At 45.0% G+C, this 26,996-nt stretch overlaps 1 protein-coding gene across 2 annotated transcripts in view; it reads left to right on the top strand.

The window, feature by feature from the left end:
• Nucleotides 1-26,996, top strand: part of Cnksr3 (Cnksr family member 3) — a 93,177-nt gene that overhangs the window by 53,971 nt on the left and 12,210 nt on the right. For both annotated transcript variants that reach the window (XM_030244998.1, NM_172546.2), the window contains exons 3-9: nucleotides 3,782-3,984; nucleotides 5,316-5,403; nucleotides 15,265-15,306; nucleotides 17,829-17,948; nucleotides 19,853-19,912; nucleotides 23,151-23,219; nucleotides 23,599-23,745. In XM_030244998.1, the coding sequence (XP_030100858.1) occupies nucleotides 3,806-3,984; nucleotides 5,316-5,403; nucleotides 15,265-15,306; nucleotides 17,829-17,948; nucleotides 19,853-19,912; nucleotides 23,151-23,219; nucleotides 23,599-23,745 (705 nt within the window). In that variant the 5' untranslated portion in view covers nucleotides 3,782-3,805. The remainder of the gene's footprint in view (nucleotides 1-3,781; nucleotides 3,985-5,315; nucleotides 5,404-15,264; nucleotides 15,307-17,828; nucleotides 17,949-19,852; nucleotides 19,913-23,150; nucleotides 23,220-23,598; nucleotides 23,746-26,996) is intronic.

Below are 26,996 nucleotides of genomic sequence, written 5' to 3'. Positions count from 1 at the left end.
AGTGAATGTTTTTCTGAGAGAGTCTAACACTTTATTAAATATCTTCAGTCTTCATATAATCTTCAGTAAAATACTGTTGTAACACAGCATCATTTTAGTGTTTATTTAATCTGCTGCCATGCAGATCATGGGGTGTTTACCTGAGAGTGTTTTACATTGAATAATTCATTTGCAGGTCAGTTACTGTGCAGCTGTAGTTGGCCCTGGTGCTTTAAAGAGGTTTCTAGGTAAACTAGTTTTAGTGGCTGTTGATTTTTTTTTTTTTTTTTTTTTTTGATGGACAGGAAGTAAGCAGAAGTTGGATTAAGAAAAGATGTAGGGGTAAGAAATCATTGGAAAGTTTTAGAGCAATGATAAAAGTGGATAGAATAGAGAATAACCTAAACCAGAGAGAAGGAGTCTCCAAACTCATCAATTATAGCTAGAGGGTAAGAAGGGATACCATCCCAAGTTCAAGTGCCCCCCTCCACCACTCAGGGGCAGAGGGTGACTGACATACACCATAGCTGCCCTGTTCTCTTGAGAAGGCTTTTGCCTCATCTGGCTGCTTATGTGAGGACTAACTAATTAAATAAAAGTTGGCTCTCCGTTACGCTAGCTTTATCACAAGTATTCAGTAGCTGTGGGTGCCAGTGGCCACCATATTGGAACACAAGACCGCAGACAGTTCTGTTGGACAGCATTGGTGGGAAACATTCACGGGCAGTGAGAAATGTCATGGACACCCAGGCTCTTTACCAAGTGGGTGAAGCTCTGGTTTTCTGAAGATAAAAAGGTGGAAGACAGAGGTGTTGTGAACAGGGTTGTGCCAGTGTTGAATGATGCCATCCTAGATTTGTAACAGGGGAATGGCTGTGTGGACCACCATAGCATATCTGCATTGTGCTCCCCCTCAGGCCGCTCATTGATCATCATTTACCTATAACACATCATTCAAAACAGTCTCTCTCTCTGATGGAGAGATGGTAGGCAGCAGGGGAGTTTTGCTGCTCATTTTATTCGACTTGATCTTGCTCAAGTTGATAATATACAGAAAACGATAAATGACATAGTTCTTGGGTTGCCATTTAGTAGATGTAGGCAGTGAGTTTACTTTGATTCCGTGTTACCTGGTCACATGTATTAAAATATGACCAGAGCCTGAAGCACTGGAGAGAAGAAGAGGCAAAGCTATGTATGGTACCTTTAAAGTTTAATTGCTCCTTTTTTTAGTGAATACTCTCGATAGACATCGGCACCTGGGTAGGTGACAGAGTGAGGGAGCAGTCCCTGGCATGCTGGGCATAGTCCTTCCCTTCCAAACATGTGTGTCCTGTAGATTCCTTAGCCATTCAGTTGTGAGGTTTTGACATTAAAAGCAATGATGGGAACCTATCCTTATTTCTTCTTCTCCATTGAATAAAGATATTCTATTTTAAACTTTAGGGAAAAAGCCAGTGACGGGGGAAAAAGTGAATATAAGATTTAGATAGAATATTGATGTTACTACAGGAAATATTTTGAAATTTATACAAACTTTCAAAGCTGCTGAGCCAGCTCTTCTGCCCCTCTAACTTTTTAAAATTAATGCTTTAAAACTTATTTCCATTCTATGTGTTTGGATGTTTTGTCTGCATATGTGCCCAGTGCCTGCAGAGGCAGAAGAGGGCCTTGGTTTTCCTGGGAACTGGAGTCATGATGACTGTGACCAGCCATTTGGGTGCGGAGAACAGAACATGGGTCTACTGAAGAGCAGCCGCTGACCATAACCTAACTACCAAGTCATTTCTCCAGCTCCTAAAAGTTTTTTTTTTTTTAAACTAGAAGCATTATAAATTTAAACCTCCCATAAAGTCTTTTTAAAGTTCTTTTCACTAAAGCCAAAGCTGTATGTTGTTATTAACCAGTCATTTCTTAGTGAAAGAGAAAGTTCTGCAAACTCCTGAGTATGTGTATACTATAGATGTATAGATTGTGCATGTATGCTATAGATGTATAGATTGTGCTTAATTGTTCCCTCTTTGTCCCCGACATCGAGGTGGCTGAGGGTAGCTCAGACGTGTCCTGATGTTCCAGAGCAGCTAGGTCTCAGGAATACATACTGCCCATGAATCTTTGGTTAGTTTGTACTAGGTCTGCCAGTTCTTCCTCATTCTTTTGTTTCTTTGGTTTTTGAGACACAGCATACAGCCCTGCTTGGCTTCAAACTGTCTATGCTCCTGCATCAGCTTCCTAGTTGCTGGGTGGAGTGTGTTCACCCACATACCTGGTCTGTTTGTCTTACTCTTGTCTGCTGTCCCTCCTGTGTCCATCTTGTGTCTCGGCTTTCCCTTGGACTGGGTATTGGGAAGTGGAAGTACTTGGTATGCTGAGGCAGAGGTTGGAATCCCAGCCTTGTCTTTGGTCACCTGTGTAGTCTGGTGACACACCATTCTCGGGCCAGAGTTTCTTCAGCAGTTAAGTAGTAATACAGGTGAAACGTCCTTTGTCTGATGATAGGAGATCTGTGAAACATTTGAAATGTCAGCACGAGATGGGAAGTGAGGATTGTTCAACTCATCTTCTCTAAGGTCACAGTCAAGGCCCAGACACTCTAGCAACACAATACATGATTGCCTCCGTGTATAGAAATAAAAATGAATTAATTTTACGCTCATAATTGAGTCCCATCCACAAGATGTGGCACATGCATACAGGTTTTTCAAACTGCGAAACCATGCAGAATCTAAATGTAAGATAAGGGACACTCAGAGTGCTGGTTAGCTTTGTGTCAGTGTGATACCAGCTAGAGTCATTTGGAAACAGGGAGCCTCCATTGAGAACATATCCCTTCCAGATTGACCTGTGGGCAAAGCCTCTGGTGCATTTCCCTGGCTGATGACTCATCTGGACGGCTCAGCCTCCTGTGGGTGGGACCACCCCTGGGCTGGTGTCCTGCATGCTCTGAGAGAGCAGGCTGAGCAAGCCATGGGGAGCAAGCCAATAAGCAGCATCCCTCTAAGGCTTCTGATCATCTCCTGCCTCCAGTTTCTGCCTTGAGTTCCAGAAATTGATGGCTCTAAAGCAGGCACTTATGTAAACTGAACATAGGTCAGAGAGCAGAGTAAGTTGTGGGTGAGCTGACAGTGTTGCTGTTTCTCAGTCCTTTCTGTTGGAATCTATCTCTTCATCACCTGTAGTCTGTGTGACGGCCACACAGAGAGCCCTGGCCTGGCCTGCGGTCCATATGGGACACAGTAGGTGACAAGCTGGAGAGTAACCATAAGGCACTATACTAATCTCAGGGAACACATGCAATGACATATTCAGAAGACATTGTTAGTTGTCACGTCTGGGGAGTGAGCTTCTGATATCTGATAGGTGCTTGTGTGTGCACAAGCGTGCGTGCATGTGTGTGTGTGTGTGTGTGTGTGTGTGTGTGCAGTTGCTAGCATCTTGCTGTACATGAGAGCTTTCCTCAGAAGAGTGACCCTGCCACATATCAGTTATCCAAAGTCTGCTCTGGAGTCCTGGCCCAGCGGGGTCATATGCCCAGGCCTGAGAGATAGGGATGGACTTGCCTTGCCTTGGTCTATCTGAAGAGCAGTTCATGATAAGGGACTAGGGACAATACAGCCCCTTGAGACAGGACAGGGCTGAGGGAGTAGAGCGTACAGGCCAGCATGTGGGCAGTTTGGGTGGGGTGGGCAGGATTTTGTGGGAGTTGGGTGACTCACTGCAGCCTCTCAGTCTCCTAAGTCATTCTGAGTTTAGGCAGTGGTGGTAGTTTTGCACTTTTCTCTCTGGAATTTATTTCCTGCAGAATTATGGCCTTGAAACTGATACTATGAAGAACTTGGTTCTGAAACTGCGGGCATCTTCCCACAACTTGCAGAATTACATCAGTAGCCGCCGGAAGAGTCCAGCCTACGATGGGAATACGTCCCGTAAGCCCCCCAACGAGTTCCTGACTTCTGTGGTGGAACTCATTGGTGCTGCCAAGGCCCTGCTGGCTTGGCTGGACCGGTAAGCTGTGGGACAATGCAGCCTGGGGCACATGAGGGCCTAGAATGCTCAGCAGCCTTAAGTTTGCCTCAGGAAGAAAAGCCCATTGTCCCTGGGTCTCCCTCTCCTGGAATTCAGGGGCCAGGGGTCAGAGGTAGACGTTTTTTTTTTTTTTTTTTTTTTTTTAAGATATTTATTTTATGCATATGAGTACACTGTCGTCTTCAGACACCAGAAGAGGGCATCAGCTCCCATTACAGATGGATGAAGGGCACCATGTGGTTGCTGGGAATTGAACTTAGTACCTCTTGGAAGAGCAGTCAGTGCTCTTGACCGCTGAGCCGTCTCTCCAGCCCCAGAGGTAGATCTTAGAATGCCTTTGAATGTTACTTTGAAGGTCAGCAACAGGAACAAATAACCCCGAGGTTAGAGGCAGTGACACCATGCTAAAGGTTGTTGTGCTGACATGAAGCATGCGCACTGGACTCTGAATGGCACGGAGGAAGCAGCTGGCGGGCCTGGCCTGGCTCGTTCCAGGTCTGGGTCTTGTCTTCTTCCGTTCACCCTCCTGGTTTGTTTGTTTGTTTTAATACAGTGCTTTTATTAATTCTTTGAGTCTTTCATACAAAAGACTTGTTCATATCCACTCCCACTCCTCCCCACAGCTCCTCCTGGATCCACCTTCCCCTCCATACCACCTCACCTTGTGTCCTCTTCCACAGTTTTCCCTGAACCTTGGCAGGCTGAGGGTATTGCGTTGTAAATGTTTTTTTTTGGGGGGGGGCAGGTACCCCAAGGCAAGTTGTTCTCTGTAGTTGTTTTTTCCTGTAATCTCAGTCTACTGTAAAGGAAACATATTTGATGAGGGCCTGAGAGAGACACGTATCTGTGACTTTAAGGACACAAGATTTAGAACGCAGTTAGACATTACACTGGCTTTGGAAATTGCAGATATGGGTTCTCCTCTGGATTCTGTGGCCTCACCAGCCACAGGAAGTTGGCTAAATTTACAGGTGCCAAATCATTCCTCTTGAGCAGGCTTTAAGTGCAGTTAGACAGCTGTCAGTTACTGCGGGATCTTTCAGAATAGCTTACCATGATGGTTATTGTTGTGGTTCGTAGGTGACACAACTGGATATTACTATTGGTGGTTCTTGGCAATTTGCATGGCCCCTTGGGATGCTGTACGAGCTGGTCCTCGGGGTCAGATTTCTGGTGTTTAGAGGAAGTAGCATGATGGGAGATAACCTAAGGCAGCCTGCAGTGTAGCCATGCATGCCAGTGTTGGGGTGGGACTCTCAGGGGTTCTCACCTCCATCCACTCATTAAAGAGAGTTTTTGTTCCTTCCCAGGGCTCCATTCACAGGGATCACAGATCTCTCTGTGACAAAGAACAAAATCATCCAACTGTGCCTGGACCTGACCACAGCAGTCCAGAAGGTCGGTAATGCGTCATCATTGGCTTCCAGAAATTTTTCCTCATGTTTCTCTTTTTTCCAAGGGGTTCCCATATGGGTACAAAGTATTCAATCCTCCCCTTCCATCAAAATTTGGTGCTTCTGCGAGGAGCGATCAGCAGCCTCAGGCTCAGAAACGACTTGATCTTATAATCACTAGTGCTTCCGTATCTCTTTGAGCAGAAACGGGGATTGTGGACTTGCATATAGCCAAGTCTCACTGCCTTCTTGTTCTGAGTGCTTTGCTGTGCTTTGCTGATTCTGACTTTATTTGACCTTTGTTGTCGGGGTCAAAGGTCAGGATGGGACAGTGTATGAGGCTGTAACAAATACCCCCAGACCTTAGCAGTTTGTAAATGGATCCCACTGGGAAATGAGCTTTGGTTCTTCTCACAGCAATCAGTCAGCATCCTGGGTAGCCTGTCCCTCTGTCCCACTGCAGAGTGTGTCTTAGTGGTTCTTGCACTCTGGGTTGAACTGACGTCTCAGATCCCCTCATGCCTTCCAGTTAGACATGGATCTGTAAACCTGTAACGTTTTATGTTAGCCTATGGTTTGTTTAGCTTCTATGATATTAACTAAAAAGATAGATAATGAGTGCTAAGACCAGCTGCTGCCCTGTTACTTGGCATATAGCAGATTCTTTTTTTTTTTTGTAATCATATGATTTTAATTACACCAACCTTCATTTTCTGATCTGGCTGTTTATTGCCATATCCATACAATTAATTATCAAACTGTTTTTAAATGACAAACATATTCATTTGTATCTTTTTTTTTTCCTTTTTTATTTAATTAGGTATTTTCTTCATTTACATTTCAAATGCTATCCCAGAAGTCTCCCAGACCCCTCCATTCCCATTTCTTGGCCCTGGCATTCCCCTATACTGAGGCATATAAAGTTTGCAAGACCAAGGGGCCTCTCTTCCCACTGATGGCCGACTAGGCCATCTTCTGCTACATTTGCAGCTAGAGACACGAGCTCCGGGGGGTACTGGTTAGTTCATATTGTTGTTCCACCTATAGGGTTGCAGACCCCTTTAGCTCCTTGGGTACTTTCTCTAGCTCTTCCATTGGGGGCCCTGTGTTCCATCCAGTAGTTGACTGTGAGCATCCACTTCTGTGTTTGCCAGGCACCAGCATAGCCTCACAAGAGATAGTTATATCAGGCTCCTTTCAGCAAAATCTTGCTAGTGTATGCAATGGTGTCAGCGTTTGGAGGCTGATTATGGGATGGATCCCCGGGTGTGGCAGTCTCTAGATGGTCCATCCTTTTGTCTCAGCTCCAAACTTTGTCTCTGTAACTCCTTCCATGGGTGTTTTGTTCCCATTTCTAAGAAGGGACAAAGTGCCCACACTTTGGTCTTCGTTCTTCTTGAGTTTTATGTGTTTTGCAAATTGTATCTTGTATCTTGGGTATTCTAAGTTTCTGGGCTAATATCCACTTATCAGTGAGTATATATCATGTGAGTTCTTTTGTGATTGGGTTACCTCATTCAGGATGATACCCTCCAGGTCCATCCATTTGCCTAGGAATTTCATAAATTCATTCTTTTTAATAGCTGAGTAGTACTCCATTGTGTAAATGTACCACATTTTCTGTATCCATTCCTCTGTTGAGGGGCATCTGGGTTCTTTCCAGCTTCTGGGTATTATAAATAAGGCTGCTATGAACATAGTGGAGCATGTGCCCTTCTTACCAGTTGGAACATCTTCTGGATATATGCCCAGGAGAGGTATTGCGAGATCCTCCGGTAGTACTATGTCCAATTTTCTGAGGAACCGCCAGACTGATATCCAGAGGGTTGTACAAGCTTGCAATCCCACATATAGAAGATTCTTAAAAAATTGTTTTTGAACTGAATTTCTTATGAATATAAGGAGTGGATTTTCTCCTTTCTATCTATTTGGTTTTAGAGATTTTATTTTTTTTATTTTACTAAGAGGGGTGTGTGTCCCCTGTGTATGTGTATACCTCTATGAATGTCTGTGTGTGTGTGTGTGTCTGTGCACATGAGTGCACATGTCTGAGTCTAGAAAGCAGCGGATCCCTTGAAGCTGGCGATACAGGTGCTTCTGCAGCTCCCATTTTGAACCTGGGGATGGAACTTGGGTCCTCTGTGATATTAGCTCCTCACTACTGAGCCACCCTCAGTCTCTCCATGCGGCTTTAAACGTGGAGATGTGCTGGTGGTTGTTTTTAGGCATGGTCTGATTAAAAAAAAAGTCCTTCCCCCTTATTCCTGACTGTGCAGTAACCGAGGCAGGGGTGTGTGTATGTGTATGTATGTGGCCCTCTGTAACACAGAATAAAGTGTGGCTGTGTTTGTGCCAGTTATTTGAGATCTAGTCCTGAGCAGCCACTGTGTTTGAAGCACATCTGCTCTGCTAGAAGTGCCCAGAGGCACTGAAGGGATCTGGTTTTGCTCATTTTTATGACGTATGAGGTAATTTTGATGGAAAGAATCTGACATCAGCTGTGATACATGAGGGCCATGGAGTCTAAGTCCAGGCGTTGATGGCGGAAAGTATTTCCCAACGCTTGCTACCATGAGGGCACTCTTCCCTGTTCTATTCCCTTACTGTTCTTCCCTTACTATTCTGATTGCTTGTTTTGATTTATAACTGAGTTTATCTGTAGTCCACTACATCCAAGTGTAAGAGGCAAACAGTGAAATTAGCAAATGGGCCTCAATTTGTGTGTCCTGGGATGGGTCCGAGATGGTGAGCCTGATGTGGACCTTAGCTGTGGAGCATGGGGAACAGAGGGAAGCTGTGAGGGCAGGGCAGATGCAGATGCAGATGCAGATGCAGATGCAGATGCAGATGCAGGTGAGGAGGCAGATGCAGAGGAGGCAGATGCAGAGCAGGTGGGGAGGCTGGCGCAGATGCATTGCTCTTTGTTTTTACAGGAGAGTAGCTTTGCCTGAGCACGTTAATCTTGGCTTTGTAGGCATTTGGACAGTCCCTTCAATAAACATTTACTTGCCATCTGTGCTTGCCACTCTTCTAGGCACCAGGGTGCCAGGGTGAACAAACAGATGTCTGTACCTCAGTGAACTTAGCGTGGGGCCTAAGAAACAAGAAAGGAAGTCAATAAGCAAAGCGCCAATGTGCGAGGCTCCACACAGTACACACAGTACACACAATGTATGAGGCTACACACACTACACACAATGTATGAGGCACACACAGTACACACAATGTATGAGGTACACACAGTACACACAATGTGTGAGGTTACACACAGTACACACAATGTGTGAGGTTACACACAGTACACACAATGTGTGAGGTTGCACACAGTACACACAAAGTGTGAGGTTACACACAGTACACACAATGTATGAGGTACACACAGTACACACAATGTGTGAGGTTACACACAGTACACACAATGTATGAGGCTACACACACTACACACAATGTATGAGGCACACACAGTACACACAATGTATGAGGTACACACAGTACACACAATGTGTGAGGTTACACACAGTACACACAATGTGTGAGGTTGCACACAGTACACACAATGTGTGAGGCCCACACAGTACACACAAAGTGTGAGGTTACACAGTACACACAATGTGTGAGGTTACACAGTACACACAATGTGTGAGGTTACACAGTACACACAATGTATGAGGTACACATAGTACACACAATGTGTGAGGTTACACACAGTACACACAATGTATGAGGCACACACAGTACACACAATGTATGAGGTACACACAATACTCACAATGTATGAGGCACACACAGTACACACAATGTATGAGGTACACACAATACTCACAATGTATGAGGCACACACAGTACACACAATGTATGAGGTACACACAATACTCACAGTGTATGAGGCTATACACAGTACACACAATGTGTGAGGTTACACACAGTATACACAATATGTGAGGTTACACACAGTACACACAATGTGTGAGGCTACACACAGTACACACAATGTATGAGGCACACACAGTACACACAATGTGTGAGGTTACACACAGTACACACAATGTGTGAGGCTACACACAGTTAGCCAGCTGAGGAGGGAGGGAGAAGATGGATGGCATGTGTGGCTGCAGGAAGCTTCCTGAGAAGATGGCACTGGCATGGCTGATCTGTGAAGCTGTACTCCCCTGGCAGGGTGGGACTGTCGCAGGACCTCAGTTTGGAGCATTTCCTTGTAGTAGAGAGTTATTGATCACTATCCACCGATGATCGGAAATGTAGCCAGCCCCCTTTCACCTGGGAGGCCCAGGCCCAGTGTGGCTGTGTCTTCTGCAGAGTGCCCTCCTTACCGGGGCCTGGTGGCACATGGTGCATGATGAAGAGTGACTTATAAAGTGCATTTCAGTGGGGAGATAGGCAGCTGTCACCACAGGTCAGCCCCGGGCCCTGGAGATGTCTTTTAAGAGTCACGGGCCTTCACTTTCTTATCTGTGAAATGAGAACACTAGCTTTCACCTTATCAGATGGCTGGGTAGAATTTCTAGAGTTCCCCTCCCCAATCCCACTTTTGAGTAAGAAGAAAGGCAGTATAAAAACAAGCCATGAAATGGCAGGTGTGGTGATGTAGCCTTTAACCCCAGTATGTGGAAGGCAGAGGCAGGCAGAGTTTTGTGAATTAAGGTCAGCTTAATCTACATTGTATGTGTCAAGGCAGCCAAGGCTACATAGGAGGCTTTTTTTAAGATGTGAAGAAAAATGGCAATTAAAAATTTCAAATGATCTTATATACCTGTGTACATATGTATGTACACACACACACACTCACACACACACAAGCACACACACACACACACATCCACGCACGCACACACACACACACACACACACACACACTAAGATGTCCATAAACCTATCTGTAAAGGAAGAAGTAAATCATATTTATCTTGGCAGGGAAAGAAATAGACACAGAATGGGGGAGGGGGCTAAGCAAAAGAGAGAGAAAGGGTAGGAAGGAGGACAGGAGGGGAGGGGGAAAGCAAGGAGGGAGGGAGGCAGGGCTGTGGGAGGAAGGCTTTATTTACAAAGTCATACATATAACCACACTTACACGTGTAAAAATTAGATATAATATGAACGGCCGTGGTTTCTTTTGTGTTTGTGTGTGGTGCTGAGACTAGAAAGTAGGGCTTCTTTGTGCACACAAGGCGTGTGCTTACCTACATGGTAAGTTTACTGAGCCACACTCAAGCAAAATACGAGGAGTTTTAAAACTTTGAGGAGTGTCTACCTCAAAGACTGCTTTGAAGATGATGTGTTATAGCATAAAAAGTGTAACACTGACTCAGAATGCACTCAATTGGGAATCTAAATATCTTGCTTTTTAGATATTTTGGGAAATATTGTTTTCCAGAGTCAGACTAGATGAATGAAAGAAAAATAAGGAAATTAAAGAAATATATATGCTAGCCTCATTTTCTGAACTTAATTCTAATTTTAACAGATTTTTATAACTTTGAGTTTGACATTTGACAGTTCATATATATGTATATATGTGTGTGTATATATATATATATATATATACACACATATATATGAGTGAATATGCATGTGCATTTATATACATTTTTAAGGGTGATGACTGAATATGTGTAAATATACTTGGGGAATGATACTTTCTGCACTTTAGAAAAGATCTATCATCGGCTCTTGATCAGAATTTGTTTTCTTCTTTTTTTTTTATTTAAAGAGTTATTTATTTATTTTATGTATGTGAGTACACTGTCACTCTCTTCAGACACACCAGAAGAGGGCATCCGATCCCATTACAGATGGTTGTGAGCCACCATGTTGTTGCTGGGATTTGAACTCAGGACCTCTGAAAGAACAGTCAGTGCTGTTAACCACTGAGCCATCTCACCAGCCCTAGAATTTGTTTTCTATAGTAATTGAAATCACTATTTCTTTGCTGAGTGTCCGTGTACATGGGCATGTGTGCAAGCATACACACACACACACACACACACACGCATGCATGCACCAGAGCAACCAGCTTGGTGAATGCGTTCAGTGTCATTTCCCGTGCCGTGTGATGGCCACTACAAGATGAACTGTCTCAGAAACTGCACCCTTTCTTATATTTGATCTTTGTCCTTTCCTGGGGACATGAAGGACTGGGAGTCATCTTCCTCTTCAGTGACAGGCGCCTGTTTCACCAGAGCCTTCCTCTCAGGCCCCTGCTTCCGAGAGACACATCTGCTTTTCCCCTCCTCTTTCCATCTGCGTGTCAGCCTCACCTTTGTGCTTTTTCTTAGCATGTGCCCTGCATCCCTTCCTGCAGTAGTGAAGAGGGGTGCCCTCTGCTGCGTTTCTCCCCCTGCAATGGTTCTGTGTGTTCCTGTGCACTTCCAAGGCTGCTTCTGTAGTCAACACCAAGCACTGAGTGCAAGGGTCAGTCTTCAGGTCCAGTCTTGAGGGTTTAAGATGAGAAGAAGGAAACAAAGGCAGGAAGGGGTTGTGACCTACATTTCCCATTGGATTCACCTCTATAATGGCATGATGACTTCAAGTGTAATGGTACAAGAACAAAGAGGCACTGACAGGGCCGAGTTCCTGTCTGAGAGGAAATAGAAAGGGGCAGTATTTGAGGGAGAAGGGGAACAGCGGGATGGAGCCAAGGGAGACACCATCACTAACTGGGAATTGCATGTCAGGTGTTGAGCTCCCAACGGTTTCTAGGATGCTGACTGTGCCATCTTATTTACTGGCAGGAAAGAGAGGCAGAGGGTTGAGCAGGCAGGCTATAAAGGCTGCACCATTCCTGAGGTGGCAGGCTGAGGATAGGGCAGTGGAGACCTGCCTGGGGCAAGCTGCTAGTTGCCTTGGTGGCCCTGACTGCTGATCCAGGTGACCCAGGGCTGACATGAAGCTCTGTTTCAGTGTGTGATTCATGAGGGGGTGGCGACTTGTTCAGGAAAGTTTTCTTCCTTTCCGTCATTACCACACCACATAATGTGAGGTCATGCCTGCAGCTGTTTCCTTTCGGGGTGGGGAGGAATGGGTGTGGGAAGCCATCTTGCTCTTGGTAGAAAGTTGTGAGTGAGTCCTCGTACACTCTGGCCTGACAGTTTGCGGTTCTCACTTGAGCCTGTTGGTCTTCATGTCAGGCAGCCCAGTTGGACTGATGAATTCCAAAGAATCAAGTTGTCAGAACCAATAGGTCATACCTCAGCCTTGACTCCAGTGGCCTGTGACTGGGTGATAGTCTCCAGGAAAGCCTGGACAGCGTTGTTCATCTGTAATTTATAAAGACCATAGACATAGGTTGTTGGCTCTACTTGCCATCGTATGGCCTTGTGAAAGTATGGTTTCAGAGTTGCTGCGTATGAACCGGCTCTCTGGCGATAGCGGATGACCTGTTGTGGAAATGGATGCTTTGCTTCCTGTGCATGAAAGCCCAGGTAGAAGCACACCACCAAGATGCAGGTGCTCATGGTGACAACGCTGCTCATGGACCTTGGGTTTCCCTCAGAGTCACCCTTGTGTGGAGATTTATTTCTAAAGTTCTTAAAAATTTTTTTTTCTCCCTAGACTGCTCTTTTCTTGAGAGCAAGCATCAGTAGAATAGCTGTTATTGTATCTTCTACTTTTATCTGGTAAAAGGAAAACTAAAATTTTAAGGAGACAAGGAAATTGTGATTCTGAAATCATATAGGATTAAAAACCAGTTAGCTGCCCTTGATATTTATAGTTGGGGAAAACGACCTAAACCTGACATTTCTACCTAAATGAAAAACATCATCTGATGAATTCAGGACTGATTTGTATTTTTTCATACACCTGGAATTCTCAAGATTGACTCAGTTCGGTGTTATACTCAGTGGTGCAGATAAGCCCTAAGGAAAGCCGTTCTCTTCCAGAGAGACTGTTTAGCTGTTAAGGGCACCTGTGTGATTCCTAGCATCATCTTGGCTCACAGGCATCCACGACTCTAGTTCCAAGGGATTTAGCGTCCCCTTCTGCTCTCTAAGGGCACCAGGGCACCTGGGGGACACAGGCATCTGTACATGCAATGCACTCATGTGTATAATAAAACGAGTAAATCTGATTTTAAAAATTAACCAAAAAAAAAAAAAAGTAACCAAGAAGAAACTGGCTTCTCAGATCTCCTTTCGTGCACCCTGCGGTTCGTGTTGAGAGACTCCAGTGCAGATGGTTCTAGAAGGCTACCTGTGGAAGTTTCCTGTTGGCAGTTTCGTCTTGATGCCTTCTGGAGTGGACAGTGGTGACTCCTATAATCAACTAACCCTGCTGGCACGGGGCTCATAATCAACTAACCCTGCTGGCACGGGGCTCCGAGTCTTTTGTTCTTTAGCTGAGAAAACAATGCTTCACATTCCATCCCTTTATTTAATGTCATCAATAGCATATCTCAAGACCACTTTTTTGGCAGCGTCTTAATGAATGTTTTGTTAAACTTTTTCGTCTTTTAAGGGCTGAAGTATGTGATTTAATCTCACTAGTGCTTAAAATAAACTTTTGTAGCTGAGTTTACCCAAGGCCTTATTTGAAAGCTATTCTTATAGACAGGCCTTGAGCTAAAGGACTCCCGGCTTGTTGGCCCACAGCTGGCTGAGCCTGGGGTCACGTTGGGAACCAGAGACAGGATTTTTGTATTTGCCATTTTTCACTCTACAGACTGGCCAGTAGGTAGATTTCAAGTCTCTGGTTTTGTGTGGTGACAAGACTAGACCCCGGGCCTCGCCTTGTGCACACCAGGCAAGCACTTCACCCCTGAGGTGCATGTTCCTAGAGTCAGTGTGTAGTGTTTGGTGTATAAGTAGGTGTTCACATTAGAGAATCAGTTCGATGGATCCTGGGGTGAGCTCCATCAGTTAGAAGACACCAGAGCCTTAGGAGAAGAGAAATGTCGGCTCCACTTTCACTCTGAGCCCACGTCTATATCCACGCCTGCCAGGACTGCTCAGGCTCAGTACTTGGTGTGGCAAGAGATGTCAGGAACCTTGTGATTTCTAGAAAGATCGGACCCAATTTTTCTTCTTTCTCAAAAGATTTTATTTTTGTTTCTTAGCATTTTATACTCTGCTACTATATTTACATCATTTTATCCTCCCATCTGCCCAATACAAGCCTGCCCATATCTCCCCTACTATGCCTCAAATTAATGATCTTTCCTTCACACACACACACACACACCCATCTATATATATATATACACACACATACACACACACCCATCTATCTATACACAAATACACACACATTCATTTGTACACACATCCATCTACATACATACACACACATATAAACATATACACTTATACACACCCACACACACCCCACTGAACCCCTCTAGTCTGGCATGTAAGTATCTGCTTTCATGACTGACCTTCCCTGGAAGAAACAGGTCTTCTCTCTCTCTCTCTCTCTCTCTCTCTCTCTCTCTCTCTCTCTCTCTCTCTCTCTCTCTCCCTCAGCAGCCACTGATTGCCTGTAGCTCTTCTCCTTGGGGAGTTGGGGAGGGTGACGTTTGTCCTGTCTGTGTTGACTTGTCAGTTAGTGTGCCGTTATGTAGGTCTTGTTCAGACAACCATATTGTTGCGATTCCTGGGGGCTGATTCCCTGTCATGTCTAGAAAACATTATTTAACAGCAGGGATCCTGGTCCCTCTTTCCTTTCTGGATTTTTCCCCTGAGCCTAAGGTGTGTAGGTTGGTGTTGTAGATACATCAGTAGAGGCCAGGCACCTCCCTGTCGTGACCGGTTGTGCTAAACCTATTTCTAAAAAGCTTTTTATTCTTACACTTATCTTTCTTTTTTTATTATGTATTTAGCCCCATAAATTATTGTTTCTTCTTCTTCTTTAGGATTGCCTCATAGCAGAAATGGAGGATAAAGTTTTAAATGTGGTAAGTCTTTTTTCTAAAAGTTACTATACAACTCATTTCCAGAGGCAATAAGAATCCTATTCATTACATGCACTGTGGCTAAGTATGTCGAGATGAACCTTGAAACACTGGCTTCTGGGATTTGACTCTTAATTTAGATGGAAGAGTAAAGGTTGTTTAATGATACTTCTACTTATAAAAATTTCTGTGCTTATTGGCCATGTCTGATTTTACTATTGTTGTTTTCTTATTTTTTTATTATTATTATTTTTGTATTTTTTCCCTTCTGGAAAATTCATCAGGGTGCAACTATGCTGCTTAGTCTGCAAATCAGGGTGAGAATGATGTGCGCGCTTCACTGCAGAAGTAGTTCAAGTAAAAAGAAAAACCTTGGCAAGAACTTTGAGATGGGGAGGGGCATGTCCTATGACTATGTAAAGAACATTCTGGAAGGATTCATCATCACTTCCTCCTTTTGACACAAGCGGCCTGTGCCCTTTTGATAAAACCCTCCTCCTGTTTGGTTAAGGAATTTGGCAATGAAACGGCTATAAATATATTTTCCATAAATAGGGAAGCTAAGCAGAACTGGAGGACTGAGAGAAGGTGCACGCTGTGGCTATTCCCCCTTGGAAAGCAGAGTCACGTCAGAATTTCCGGATGCCCGTGGTCATTTGATTTTTGGAAGGGTAGATGCTCTGATTGTAAGAATCCGGGCACTCTTCCGGTGGTCTTTGTAGGACAACCCCTTCCTGTGGGTACTCTCCTGTCTCTGCAGAGCTTCAGATTCACTCCATAGCATGACATCCAGGGGTCATTGAGCTCATGGAGCCAAAAATGAATAAAAGGAAAAGAAAACATCAAACTATGGAGGGAAATCTCTGTGATCTTGAGTTCAGAGGACTCTTAGATAGAAAACCGGGGCAGAGTCTGTCAACAGAAAAGGAATAGTGGACTCCATCGAAGCCCAAGCTCTCCTCTGTGAGGCTCGTGGACTCCATCGAAGCCCCAAGCTCTCCTCTGTGAGGCTCGTGGACTCCATCGAAGCCCAAGCTCTCCTCTGTGAGGCTCGTGGACTCCATCGAAGCCCCAAGCTCTCCTCTGTGAGGCTCGTGGACTCCATCAAAGCCCCAAGCTCTCCTCTGTGAGGCTCGTGGACTCCATTGAAACCCAAAGCTCTCCTCTGTGAGACTCTCCTTGAAGACAGTGAGGTGTCAAGCCACAGATGGAAGGAGAAGACTTTAAAACCACCCAGAGGACACACAGAGAGGGCAAGTAAGCACACGAAATGTGTGCATTTGTGATTAGGGAGTCCCAGACTGAAGCCAGGAGATGCTACTACGTGGCTACGATTCAGCACTGACAGCCGCAAGTGTTGGCAATGATATGGAGCACGGACACTTGTTTCTTAGAGGGATGAAGAATTGGAGCAATTCAGAGGACAATTTGTCAGTTAGTTACAAAACTACGCATATTCTAACTGTGTGATCTACCATTGCTCTGTTGGGCGCTTACCCAAAGGAGTCGTAAACTTAATATCAACAAAAATCTGCCCTGAATGCCATAATGTTTATAGCAGCTTTATTCCTAATTGCCCCATAGTGGAGGCACACAAGCTGACTTGTTATAGGTAAATGGATAAACACATAGGGCATATCCGCAACATAGAGTATTACTTGACAATAAAAAGACATGAGCTATGGAATCGTGCAAAGATACAGAGAAAACTTGGATGTATCCTGCTAGTTGAAATAAACCAATAAGGAAAAGCTGCATGCTATATAATTCCAGCTGGTTGATAGTCTAGAGAAAGCAGAGCCATAAAGACAGTGGAAAGACAAATGCTGACCTGAAGTCCAGGGCAAGGAAGAATAAAATGGATTGTTATGTTGAGCATGGGAGGACACTGATGGCAATGGAAGTGTACAACTGAATGCTTTAATAAAGGATGTAAAACATTAGATGTTTGTCAAAACATTTAGAACATGCACCACAGACGTGAATACTACTTAAAGTTATGGATTCAAATATTGGTTCATTAGCTATAAAAATATGCAACACCATATAGATATTAGTGATGGGAGAAGCGGGCATGGAGAGAGGAAGTCTGGAAACAATGTGTTTGTTGCTTGATTTCCTTCCCAAGCTCTGAAAACCTGAAGCTTATTGCAAACGATACAACAACAAAAACTGATTTAGAGTATGTAGAATACTTATCCCCCTTGTCAGTATTTAGTATCTAAGAAAGCATGGGTGACCCCTACATGAATAAGCTGTTAGGTGGCTGGTGACTTCTTTGCTGCCAGTGGGGTTCCTTCCTGGCTTGTGCTTTACAGTGGTCATAAAAAGCCGTGCTTTTTAGGAAGTTGAAACTGTAGTGACATTCCTGCAGACCTTGGACACAGAGGCCCCGTGCCAGGTGTTCCTTGAGCAGGATTGTCACAGCAAGTGCTGGCCAGAGCCAGAGATTACACGTGAGGTGCCTTGCTCTACAAATGAGCTTTCGATAAACCTGGTTAATGATTGAACTTCCTCAATTCCAGGTCAAGGTTTTAAATGGCATCTGTGACAAAACAATGCGCTCTACTACAGACCCTGTTATGAGCCAGTGTGCCTGCCTGGAGGAAGTTCACTTACCAAATGTTAGACCCGGGGAAGGCCTGGTAAGCATTCTCTTGGTTTTCAGTACAGTATACTGGCATTTACTAAAGCATTAAACTGTGTCTTCCTGTTCTTACTGTAGCTCTGAATAATGGCGTGATATGATATGTATGATGGTGTGTCATATAGTTAGGGATTTGCCACCTTAGACTTTGTTAAGATGGTTATCTTTCAAGTATAAAAATAAATATAATTTTAAAAGTGTACCCTCTCATCTTAACAGATTCATTTTTAGGCCTTAGGAATGGAAGGGAATATAAAACGTTACCACAGAGGAGAGAGAGTCTGTGGGAACAAAACGTCTATTCTGGAAGTCTCTGTCAGCACTTAAGATGGGTGTGAGGAGAGGCTGGTGGAAGGAAATGACTCCTAGGAAAATTTCAAACTTTTTCCTCTGTCCTCGAGTAGGGTATAGAATAGCCAGCTCTCCGGATGCCTGCAGGCACCTTCTCACAAGGCAGCCGGAATCCCAGGTGGTTCATTTGCAGAGCTACAGAAAGCCATGAGGCTCATGGACCAGCTTAGAGCCTTGGAGTCAGAGAGCTTACAGTAGGCTTTCTCATAGGTAGGCCTGCTGAGTGAATGACTCTGGACTTTGATGCCAGGTGGCTGAGTGTAGAGCTTGTGTGAGGGGCGACTGTAGCTACTGTTGCCATTGCTGCTGCTAGTGATGGGCATAAAGCTGGAAGCAGAGTGACCGATGTATACATTGTAGCAGGGAATTTTAAGGCAGTCTCTTAAACAGGAAAGAAGAAAAGAAGTCCCTGTTAACAAGCCTAAATTTTCAGTGGTTAGTACACTGTGTAACTTGGCTTTCAAAGTAAAGGATGGATTTGTATAGTTTAAGTCTAAACCAGGAGGAATACCTGGATGTGCCAAGGATTGAATCAGATCCGTGCATGAGGGGGAGGAGACGGAATTCTCCTTTCTTACCATAGAGCTACCCCAGCAGTGACTGGGGGTGGGATGTGCAGTTCTGTGGGCAGAAGCACTCTTAAGTACAGATCGAAGGCCTTGGGAAGAATGGTGGGGACATTGAGGGGTGTAGGTTACAGAGCAGATTCAGCATAGATGTCGAGTAAAACTACTGTTTTCCCTGTGTGCTCCCCTCCACCCCCGTCTCGGTCTCCCTTCATCTCGTAATAGTTTAATAGGAACATTTATATTTGGGCTGTCGGACCATAGAGAGAATTGTCCACGGTATTGTCCAAGTTTGCCTAAAGGTGTCTCTTAGGAAAAGCGTATTCTTCCACCCTCTGGCTTTCCCTAGCACAGAGCAGTTCCACTTACTGATCCGATCTCCCAGTCGTCCTGGTTCACACGCTTCACCTGCAAGCCCCTTCTGCTTTACAATAGGCTCTCCTAAGTTGTCCCATGAGTACCACTGATTCCAGATGGGACCAACTGCATTGTTTCTCTGGGAAAAAGCAACAGTCACAGAAGAATAGCCCTTGTTTGTAATGCCTGGCTCCCTGAGCAGGTCTGAGAAAATTCCTCCATCCTAGAACTGTGGCAGAATCCTGTGTGCCCAGTACATAAGTTTGTTATAACATCAAAGAGTCACTTATCTACCTGTCTGATCTCATCTACATTCAGTTGCTTAGTGTTCTCTCTCTCCCTCTCTCCCCCTCCATCCCTCTCTCCCTGTCTCCCTCCTTCTCTCTCTCTCTCTAGACACACAAACACACAGACGCACACACACATATATTCTTTCTTCCTCTCTCCCTCTTTCCCTCTCTCTTCTTTCCCTCTCTCTCTCTCTCCCTCCCTTCCCTCTTTGGATTGAGTTTCCTGCTGTTACGGAAGCCTACACAGGCGCACAATGTTAAGTGTTTTAAAGTTCATGTCTCACGGCAGCTCGCCGTGAAAGCTGGAGTAGAGTTCCCATGTCGGTGCTTCTCCCTAGGGCATGTACATCAAGTCAACCTACGACGGACTGCATGTGATTACTGGAACCACAGAAAATGTAAGTGTGCATCCGTGAAGCGTACAAGCCCTGTGTGCTTAGACACCTTTGACAGAGCTCTGAGCTTTGGGGTTAAGTGTGTGCACGATGTTAGCGTGATGCTATCTGGTGTGAGAGCTGACAATGGCCGGTTGTATTTATCCCGTCAGCCGATTGGCTCTGAGCCTAGCCTTTAACGGCCCGGCTCCTGCTTCTTAACAGGCTGTTGTCAATTTATTATTTAAATTGCCCTTTATTGCTCTGGTTCTAGTGCCATGTCAAGTTTTTGTGTCTTTGTTTTCTTTCCTTATTATTTATTTATTTTGCCTTCACTCTTGTGCTAATTATTCCTCTTGCACCATAGAGGTGCGAATCCAAAAGTATAAAAATAATGTTCTCTCTGTTGTTGTGAGTCACTCACAGAAGAACTGGGGTTAGTGGGAATATGTAGTGCGTGCAGTGCGTGTCAGGTATGTTTCTGTACATGCTTGTGTGTGCACTCTCATGTGTATGGGTATGATTTGTGTGGAGGAGAGACACCCACACCGAGTGTTTTCCTCAGGTGCTCACCAGCACCTTATGCCTTGAGAGCAGATGTTTCCTTGAGCCTGGAGAGCACTGATTGGCTGGCCAGCAAGGCCCAGGATTTCTCCTCTTTCTGCCTCCATAGCTCTAGGGTTATAGGAGCATGCCACTGTGCCTAGCTTTTTAACCTGGGTGCTGGAGATCTGAAGTTAGGTCTCAGGTGTGCATAGCAAGCACTTTGCCCACCGAACCATCTCCCCAACCCGGGGCTTCCTCATTATCCTCTCAAACAGTGTGAGTTTGAAAAAAGCAGAGCTAGGTGACGATTTTTCTTGCAACCTGAACTATGGGTAGCTTTTGCATGACATTGGCATGACGCAAGGAGCATCTCACCAACTTTCCTGTGCTTGCAGAAAAGAAGCTTGTATCTGATCAAGGAGAAATTTGTCAGTAAACCCCCCCCCCCCATCTGCTCAGAGTGGTGAAAGTCTTGTAATTTGGTGGTTATGTTGTCCAGCTTGACCAGACCTTGGCAGTTCCAGACTCTCCCAGGTCTTCTTGAAGCCATATGACTCTTTGATAAATGTGTAGTGTGCTGGCGTGATGCTGCCGGAAGGCCTGGGTTGCTCTCGTCTTCTGTCCTTTTTGTTTGAAGAGTTGGATGGGAGACTAAACAGTGCTGCCTTTGAATAAGATTGCATGTCCATAAACAAGGACTCCTAGGCCATCTCTTATAAAATGATGCCCCAAATGAACCCTCAGTTCATCAAGGTTAAGATGATGGTGCTGATGAGTTAGATGTATTTATTTCCTCTGCAGATTACTACCAGAACCATAAACCTGGGTGGCAGACCTATGGTTTCTTTGCATATAGGCTGCTCTGGTGTTCTCATCCAGAACTGAAAAGAAACCACCTTAGAACAGAAGTGGCCATAATCAAGTTAAAGATTAAGAAAAGTAGGAAAAAAATGCTCATTTAATTCAATTTGGCAGCCCATTTAGACATTACCTATTCCTTTAGTTTTCACCACGCAGTTACTGAGGACCTGGAACTACTAGACCCCGGGCTGAGTCATGTAGCTGAGAAACAGTTACAATCTTATTTCTCAAGGGTGCGCTCAGGGTGCTCTACAGTGATCCATGGGTAGCTCCAGGCCAGCTCTTCAAGTGTCAGTGGAGTTAATTCTGACTTCCCTTAGAGGCTTTGGATAAAGGTGAGCAGTGGTGGTCAGAGATCACCCACTGCTTCTCTACTTAAGCTTGCTCCCAGCCTGCACTCCAGGTTGACAGAAAGCCAGCAGGTTCTTCTTAGCAGAGCCCTGCATTTTCTTAGATGCATGATGATGGTGCTGATGAGCATGTCCGCGGGGTCAGGCCTAACTTCAGGAGTCCACACACAGGTGCAGGAAGGAACACTCATTGTTTTAAAAGCAACTGAAGAGGAAGAGGCTCTGGGTTGGTGTCGTCCTCCCTGTGTTGAGCTGGATGCTATTCTTGGGGGAGGCTTTGCCTGTTCTTATGGCAACATACGAGATGCTTTTTAAAAAATACCCAGCATAGTTTTCTGAGCTTTCACCTGATGAGCCAAAGACAGCATTTCTGCAGTTTAACACCGCCTGCTAATTTCTTGTTGAGCCTGTCGCAGCAGCCAAGTGAGAAAAATCCAGCAAGTGTGTTTGAGTCTGGTTGCCTGGCCTCATGTTCAAAGGTGCTATTTTGCCCTCAGGTAACTGTAAACTGAAGTTTCACCCACTCATATACGTTACAAAATTAATTATAGTGACCTAGATAATGTTTAATTAGAAACCAGAGATTTATCTTTTCTGCTTCACTGTGTGAAATGTATTAAACAGAAAGTTTTCATTCACTCAGTGAACAAGAATGTTCTTGGCACCATGTTTGGCTTACATCCTTTTATGGACTTTTTGTTGTTTTTAAGCAATAGCTTTCAGAAAGTACTAGACATACTTTTAAAAATGTGCATGTGTCTTGCCTGCATGTATGTCTGTGTGAAGGCGCCAGTTTCTTTGGAACTAGAGTTGCAGACAGTTGTGGGATACCATGTGGGACTTGAACCTAGGTCCTCTGGAAGAGCACCCAGTGTTCCTAACTGCAGAAACATCTCTCCAGCCCCACATATGATGCATATTGTGTGTGTGTATAGGATGTGTATGTTCATGTGCATATTTACCAGTGTGATTGTGGATGTATGTGTGTATATTCCTGTAGGTGTGCATATGCCACCGTGTGTGTGTGTGTGTGTGTGTGTGTTGGTCTGTTAACTTCTTATTTGAGTAGCATCATAGTGATATGTAAAACAAGATAGAAATAAGATTTGTGTTTGTAAGAATTACAGTGATCCTTACAAGTTTAACAGTTTACCTACTTTTGCAAGGTGAATGCTGACGGGGAGATGTATAAGGTTTCCCGGCTGTTTATTTATTATTTATAGGTGAACTCATGCCTTTTATCAGCTAACTACTTCAACAGTGTACCCATACATGTTATATTTTAGACAAAGTTGGGTGTTAATGGAGAGGCTATCCACTGTAGCCAACATCATAATAGATTATACAAGATTCATACTCTAAGGCCCATGGACTACTTTAAAACATAGTTTTTATTTTATCTTGAGGAAGCTTTATTTCCGTTGCTGGTTCTTATACAGAAGAAAGAGCTAAAGGCTGAAAGAGAGGGCTAAACACCTAAGCCAGGTCTCTTTGTTTCTATGCAGTCTCCTGCAGACAGATCTCAAAAGATTCACGCTGGCGATGAGGTCATTCAAGTCAATCGGCAGACAGTGGTGAGTTCATTTATTGGGGTATGATTGAAAGTTGAATGATTTCCCTTCAGAAAATTTAATTACCTTAACATTTAAAATTTTGTGTATGTGTGTGTGTGTGTGTGTACATATGTGCTGGAACAGGGTATCATATCCTAGACCTGTCATGATAGGCAACTGTGAATCACTCAATATGCAAGAGCAGGTAATGCTCTTAATGGCTGATCCATCTCTACAACCTCTATATTAAGAAATTACAATGTGTACCCTGTATTTCCACTGTTTGAAGCAGTCAGCGCTAAACTGAACACACTTGCATTTACCCATTTGCTCATAACTTGAGTTTCCTCAACATAAGTTCACTGGCTCATGACCACGCCTCTCTCCTCCTTTTCCCAAGGTTGGGTGGCAGTTGAAAAATCTGGTGAGAAAGTTGAGAGAGAACCCCACGGGCGTGGTGCTGCTGCTGAAGAAGAGGCCCACGGGCTCCTTCAGCTTCACTCCGGCCCCACTGAAGAACCTGCGGTGGAAGCCACCGCTCGTGCAGGTAACTGTGACATCAGAGACCTTCCTCTAGAGTAGACTGTGGCACAGCTCTTTAAAAGAGGGATTCAAGTTTGAAGGTGATTGGTTTCAGGAGCTGGTTTGCCAGTCATTACTGTTCCAATCCTGCTTGCATGAAAACGTAAACTCCAGGTCTTTGCTGAACTGTGTAGTAGCCACTTGGCATATGTGACTCTTTAAGTAATTAAAAGGTCAGTTCAGTTCCCCCATCTCACCATGGCACAGGTGGAAGGCTCGCCTTCTGTCTTGTCACTTATTTAAAGCAAAGTTCTGTGCCTTTTCCTGGGGAGTGTTCGTTTGTCCCAGGTAGGGCATCCGTGGCCAACCATCCAAGTCTAGCTGACAGTCAGTTTATTGGGGCTACTTATGGGAGCATGGTGACTCAGAGGCTGCTCTGTCACCGAAAAGCCCACCCCAGCACGAGTGACAACTCACCAAAGCTGAGTCCTTAGCATCCCGGTCATGACTGGCAAGCAGTTTCATCCGTCCTGGCAGTGTCTCTTCTCCCCAGCAAGCGTTACTACCTGTGTAATGTCAGGGGAACCTTTACTACCTGTGTAATGTCGGGGGAAGTCCTTGTAACTTTCAAGAGCATCCCCACCTTTGTGTGTTTTGTTTTCTTCCTGACTCTTAGAAGCCCCCCTTCTCCAGTTATGGGGTGATAGCAGTTGTCACTGAGTGCAGCACACACAGCTTGAACCTGATGGTAGTGCACCCATGGTGCTTAGCATGCTTAGCAGCACTTGGCCAAGGGTCAGGGGGTGGGCAGTGGCTGCACACTGTTGCTTAGGCACAACTCAAAATCGCCAGCCCATGGTGGTGTGTACAAGGCAAACCAACTGTCCTGTATGAGTTTCAATACTTAGCCTCTGTAAGCATCACCTGCCTTTACTGTCTCAGCCGAGGCTCAGGGGCCCACAAGTTCATGCCAACCCTCAGCAAACCCATTAGCCAATTTTTTCTTTTTAATAACACTTTAAACCTTTGGTTTTGTTTTTAGAAAAGGTCCGTAAGCCAAATGTGGTGATGCCTGCCCTTAACATCTTAGCAGGTGTATCCCTGTGAATTCATGGCCAGCTTGGTCTACAAAGTGAGTTCCAGGCTAGCCAGGGCTACAAAGTGAGACCTCGTCTTTAAAAGGTCCTTAAATCTTAGACCACAGTTCATTTATAGAGCTGCCTGTGATTTTTATTTTGCATCTTCAGGTGAAAGCTGTGTGTCTGAGCGCTTTGTAACAGCTGAATCCACAGGTGTAGAGGCAGCTGTATCCACAGGTGTAGAGGCAGCTGTATTCACAGGTGTAGAGGCAGCTGTATCCACAGGTGTAGATACCAGAGTGGAACTCAGCAGCACCAAGGAGAGACTGGAGCATGTGGGGCACGTGACTAAGTCAGTTAGGTTTTAAAATGAAAGAGAGGCAGCCCAGCAGTTAAGAGCACTGGCTGCTCTTCCGGAGGACTCAGGCTCCATTCCCAGCTCCCACACAGAAGCTCTCGCCTTCTGTAATTCCAGTTCAGGAGATCCGACACTTTTTTCTGGCCTCCACAGTCACTGCACACACATGGTGAGCTGACACACATGCAGAAAAACAGTTATATGCATAAAATCAAACGTGAAAAGAATGAGTTGACATGTAAACTATGTATATAATGCAGCATTTTAAGATCTGCATGTATTGTTGTTAACACATGCACACCTATGTTTGTGGTGAAAATATTTTAGTCTTCTCTCTTAGCAGTTTTATTTTTTCTGTATTTTAATTTTTTTGTTTTATTTATTTACATTCCAAATGTCAACCCCCTTCCCGGTCCCCCCCACCAAGAATTCTTCACCCCACTGCCCCTCCCCTTTGCCTCTGAGGGGATGCTCGCCCACCTGCCTTACCCACACTCCTCTCACCTCACCTCCCTGCATCCCCCTTTCCTGGGGCATCAAGTCTCTACAGAATGAGGCACATCCTCTCCTACTGAGGCCAGACAAGGCAGTTCTCGGCTGTATATGTGCCAGGGACCATAGACCAGCCCATGGATGCTATTTAGTTGGTAGTTTAGTCTCTAGGAGTTCCCAGGGGTCTAGTGGATATTGTTGTTCTTCCTGTGGGGTTGCCATCCCCTTCAGTTCCTTCAATCCTTCCCCTAACTCTTCCATAGGGGTCCCTGACCTCCATCCGATGCTTGGCTGTGTCTGCATCTGTTTTATGCAACTCAGCATTTTTCAAGTGTGTGTGTGTGTGTGTGTGTGTGTGTGTGTAAAATGTCATCCTGAGACCAGACACTAGAGAGCTGAGAGAGAGTAGGGACTGTGTAGGTGAGGTCCTTCTTGTTGATGGAGTCTGGTGGCACCTTCAGCTGGGAGGTGGGTAACATCTGTAGATGAGCCCCCACAGCACAGATGTATGGCCTGCAGGTGGAAGTTGTCTTTGGTCAGTTCTCAGAGGCAGAGTTGTGATTTCTTCCAAGTGAGCTATAAAGGCAGATGCTACAAGGGAAGGGAGAAAGCGCATGAAGAAAGTACAGGCCTACCTGTGGCCGCTCTACAGGACAGAGGGTCCTGTGGAATCAGGCAGCTGCAGGCTGGCTGCCCCACTTAGGAGATGTAGCCATGTTTGCTTAGGGCTGTTCTCTACAGAAGGGATGGCCCTGGGCTTTTTGTGCCAAAGATTGAGATCTCAGTATGGGGGTCCCAAGTTACCTTCATGGTCACCTCAAGCTCTCTGGAGCCAAAGATGGTAGGTAAAGTTGAGCTATGTAATAGCAGAGATAGGGTACCAGGCTAGAGGCCATGGACTTCACCCTCAGGTGGCAGGTCAACACCTAGTTTTATATTCCTATCTGTGTTACTAGGGTTGCCATAACAAAGAACTATAGGTTGAGTGGTTGGGGTTCAAGGTCAAGGAATCTGTAGGGTTGGGCCCTGCTGAGGCCTGACTCTCTGGCTAGGAAATAGCTGCCTTTTCTCTCTGTCTTCCCATGGCCCTCCCTCAGTCTTTACGTTACACAGACGAGGTTGGCTCCTAATGTCCTCATTTCGACTTTATCATGGCACACAGGTTCACAGGTTCCAGGGCAGGGGTCACTGGACCCCAACATAGGAATTTTGAAGGGGCAGCGTCCAGCTCGTGACTATATGTAGACCTAAGAGACACCATGTAGGAGGTAGCTGTGCATGTGTAGATGTGAGGCGATGACCTGGTGATGAGGTGCTTCAGATGAGCGACGGATGATTTGCAAGGCC

This window comes from Mus musculus, chromosome 10 (genome assembly GCF_000001635.26).
Source record: "Mus musculus strain C57BL/6J chromosome 10, GRCm38.p6 C57BL/6J".
In the NCBI taxonomy this organism is placed as follows: domain Eukaryota; kingdom Metazoa; phylum Chordata; class Mammalia; order Rodentia; family Muridae; genus Mus; species Mus musculus.
Note: the sequence above shows the minus strand (reverse complement) of the source record. Positions and strands in the feature narration are given on the sequence as shown.